Here is a 3,529-nt window from a genome sequence, read left to right on the forward strand (position 1 = left end):
CTTCCCAGACCCTTCCCGGACTCTTCCCAGACCCTTCCCTGACTCTTCCCTGACCCTTCCCAGGGTAATTGCTGGCAACAGTTTGCTGGCTGTTCCTATACACTTTTCCCTCGATGTATATCATACTAGCATTTGCTAGTTTAATTTGTTTACAAAACCAGAACCATGCCGGGATGATGTTCTCTGCAACTCCCTTCCCACCCCAACCCCCGACTTCAAATTGACTGTGTATACTGTGTATCTCTCTCGCCAAATTTCCCTGCCGAAAGTCAGTTTCAATAACGGTTAAAATAATATTTCCCTTAAGAACAGAGAAATTAAGCCAGTTTTTAAAACTGAAAAACCAGACTGGTGGACATGAAAAGTTCTCAAAAGTAGCACCAGAGACAGGACTTGCTTTAATTTATTATGAGCGTAGTTATAAATTATGTGGTATATTCCATGAAACTAGGTTTATGATCCAAATGAATAATATATTAATTAAATGAAAAGGGGGGTCCTCTAGATGATCCACTTAGGTCTTTTCCTACGTTTTGTGGTATCCACTAATCAGCACAAGGGTCTCCACACAACCTCTTTTGACATGTGTAGTGTCTGTGATAAGTGGTCTTCAGTGGCCAACCCAGGACTTGACCTGACCTACAAGCCTGGACATCGTAGGCTTGGTCCCAGTGCCGTGTGACGGGTGTGTTGAGTTCTTGTCACAGTGAGGTCTTTGTAACAATGAGTCCTTGTTAGGACACCTAGTGTCCGCCGCACCCCCTGCCCCCCCCCCCCATCTGAATGTGTATTTCAAACCTTCACAGCATCTGCTGGTAAAGTGACCCAGAGCCAAACCCACGGCTGTTGAGTCACCTCCAGGACAGAGCAGAGCTGCTCCGGAGGGTCTCTAAAGCTGTCATGTGTATGGACGCTTCCTCCCTCGCTGCAGCCGTGGCCTTGAGCTGCTGGCCTTAAGTTAGCAGCCGAGAGTGCTCTCACAGCTGCACCTTCAGGTGCCTTCTCGTGGGGTGGCTAAACCAGTGTTTCCACGTGTGACCCTCTCATGCTGTGATTAATAGAAAATATTTCTCATAGCCTGGGAATAAAAATAATGCCCTTTGCAAAGTGACATTAATGAGTTATGTATGTGGCGAGGGAACAGAAAAACCAGCGATGCTGAGGTGAGGAAATCCTCTCACGGGTAACTAGCAGAGGACACCCCCCCCCATTACATTTATTAATTAGTATCTGTCTCAAATAATTGCCTTCAGGGTAATTCTGTTTCCTCTTTCTCCATTAACTGTGATCGCGAATTGTTCAGTGTTGGTTTTGTTTCTTTCCGTTCCCTGTAGATTGTGTGCTACATATACTTCACAAGGATCATTGCGTTTCTCCTCAAACTCGCTGTCCCGTTCCAGTGGAAGTGGCTCTACCAGGTGTGCTGCTTGCAGGAGCGTGTCCTGTGGGGGGAAGTCTTCGAGTGGCCGAATGGGAGTCACAGGTGTAACGCAGACTGTTCCTCACTTAACTGGGATTGACCATTAAGACCATCTGTCTTGTCTGGGCTACAATTCAAACAATGGGTCCAGGAAAGCAGCTGGATTACGTGAGAAATCTGGAAGCAACTGCTTTATTGATTTTAGTTTTCAGTTTTAAGTCTTTGAATGGAAAAGCCTCAGGCGGAGAGCAAGAGTTGTCCTCTATAATTTAAAACCTAGATGAAATTTTGTGTTTTCCTTCAGCTATAGAGCTTAGAATAGCTCAGACTCCAGGCCTCCTTTCTCTGCCCATTTTTATTATTTCAGTAACCAAGCACCTTCACGGTACACTAGCACTAGCTTCCGAACTGCAGTGAGCCTCCACGTGAAAATGTAGGGACTCGTTTTTTCTGGAAGAACTCCCGTCGTTCTTTGGGCACAGGAGGAATGTGTGGGCATATAATGAGCTCAGAAGATCAGTGAAGGCTGATTAGAGCTTGGCCTCGAAGTTGCTAGCTCTGGGGAGAGGGGTACTCGCCGAGGTGTCGGGGAATCTAAGGAAAGCGCTCTGGATCATGAGAGCCTGGCATTCGGGTAATCAGCCTGGGGTGGAGTGGAAAGAGGATGTGTCCGTTGGGTTAGCTCCACTGCTCTAGGAAGAACACTGTTGCTAATGCCTTTATTTGGGGTGGGTTTTAAAATTCGCAGCTCCTGGATGAAATGGCCACGCTGGTATTCTTCGTTTTAACTGGGTATAAATTCCGTCCAGCTTCAGATAATCCCTACCTACAGCTTTCTCAGGAAGAGGACGACTTGGAAATGGAATCTGTGTAAGAAAGCCCCTCTCTCTCTCCCTCCCCTCTTCCTTTGCCCGGACCCCTTTACCTAATGAGCTGCAGCACAGTGTGAATTGGACCAGCTGCTGTCAGCATTTTGTGGCTCCAGATGTGGCGCCGCTATTTTTAGCAGAAGGAAATGGACACTCAATCTCGTATTTAGCCTGAAGTAAAGCATCTGCCAAGCATGGCTCCGTTTTTCAGGGAAAATAGAATTTGTCATCCTATTAAGCAACCTTGGTGCCTGCTTCCAGTAGCTTAGTGGCAGGATCTTGGGAATCTACCTGGCCTGTTCAAAACTACTGAGAATGGGCAACCCCACTTCCTGTTGGCCCCTGCCTTTGGGAGTTTATGTGTGAACATGCAATCATCCGAGTTATTTGTAAGTGCGAAATCGCCTCAGGTGTCCTTTATCATGGGTTTTCACAGCTCACGCATGCATGGTGACCTGTGTGTGAGCCTGAATATCGGCTGTTCTGGTTCACAAGGTAAGTGACTCTGGGGTCCTATTTTCTGAGAGGGCGCTTGTTTTCAAGGAACATGAATCGTGAGTAAGCACGCCTGCTTGTCGATTCAGGAAGTATGATCAGCCAGGTTCATTTGTTGGGTTTGATGAGGACCTGAGACTGGGTTTTCCTCCCTGACTGCACTTGCTACCGAGTGTGTTGCCTCCAGCACAGGAGACCTTTGACTTCTTGGGGGGACCGATAAACCAAGGCAGGTCCTAAGTCAGGAATTCCCTGTGTAGACGAAGAAATCCTTTCTTCCTACAGCGAAGGGGAAGACAGGGGAACCACTGGGGGTGGATAAAGAGTAAGGTGACCAGATTTAAAGCGGGACACCATTGACCGTGGGGGGAGGTGGGGGTGTTCTTGATTTAAAATGTGGTCTATATGGACCAAATAGACCGTTCCCTAGCTTGTTGTGCATTCTTTCAAAACATCAGGACTTTTTAAAAATGCCAAAAATTGGGACTGTCTCGCCCAAAGTGGAACGTCTGGTCCCCTTAAGAGTCACCGTGAGAGTCAGTCTGATCAGCAGCATTGCCACATGGGGCTGTTGGAGTCTGTCTCCAAGTTGAGTCCAGGCACAGGGATGCTGTGGGGCAGACGGTGGAGAACTGCAGCATCATGCTTGAGCTGTAATGGGACCCACCAACCATGCCGTTAGCAGCCTCACACTTAACCCATTGGGCCACCAGGGCTATTTGAGAGACAGATCAAAACCAAACTC

General features: G+C 47.6%; 1 protein-coding gene across 1 annotated transcript in view; it reads left to right on the forward strand.

The window, feature by feature from the left end:
* The window catches only part of GPR107 (G protein-coupled receptor 107), a 57,997-nt gene extending 55,703 nt beyond the window's left edge, over positions 1-2,294 (forward strand). Inside the window, exons 15-16 of the mRNA XM_013007400.2 lie at positions 1,335-1,418; positions 2,169-2,294. Coding sequence (XP_012862854.2) covers positions 1,335-1,418; positions 2,169-2,294 — 210 coding nt within the window. The remainder of the gene's footprint in view (positions 1-1,334; positions 1,419-2,168) is intronic.
* Positions 2,295-3,529: the final 1,235 nt, after the last annotated feature.

The sequence above is a fragment of the Echinops telfairi genome, unplaced genomic scaffold (assembly GCF_000313985.2).
Source record: "Echinops telfairi isolate 266 unplaced genomic scaffold, ASM31398v2 ScPeMD7_22;HRSCAF=79, whole genome shotgun sequence".
NCBI classification, from domain to species: domain Eukaryota; kingdom Metazoa; phylum Chordata; class Mammalia; order Afrosoricida; family Tenrecidae; genus Echinops; species Echinops telfairi.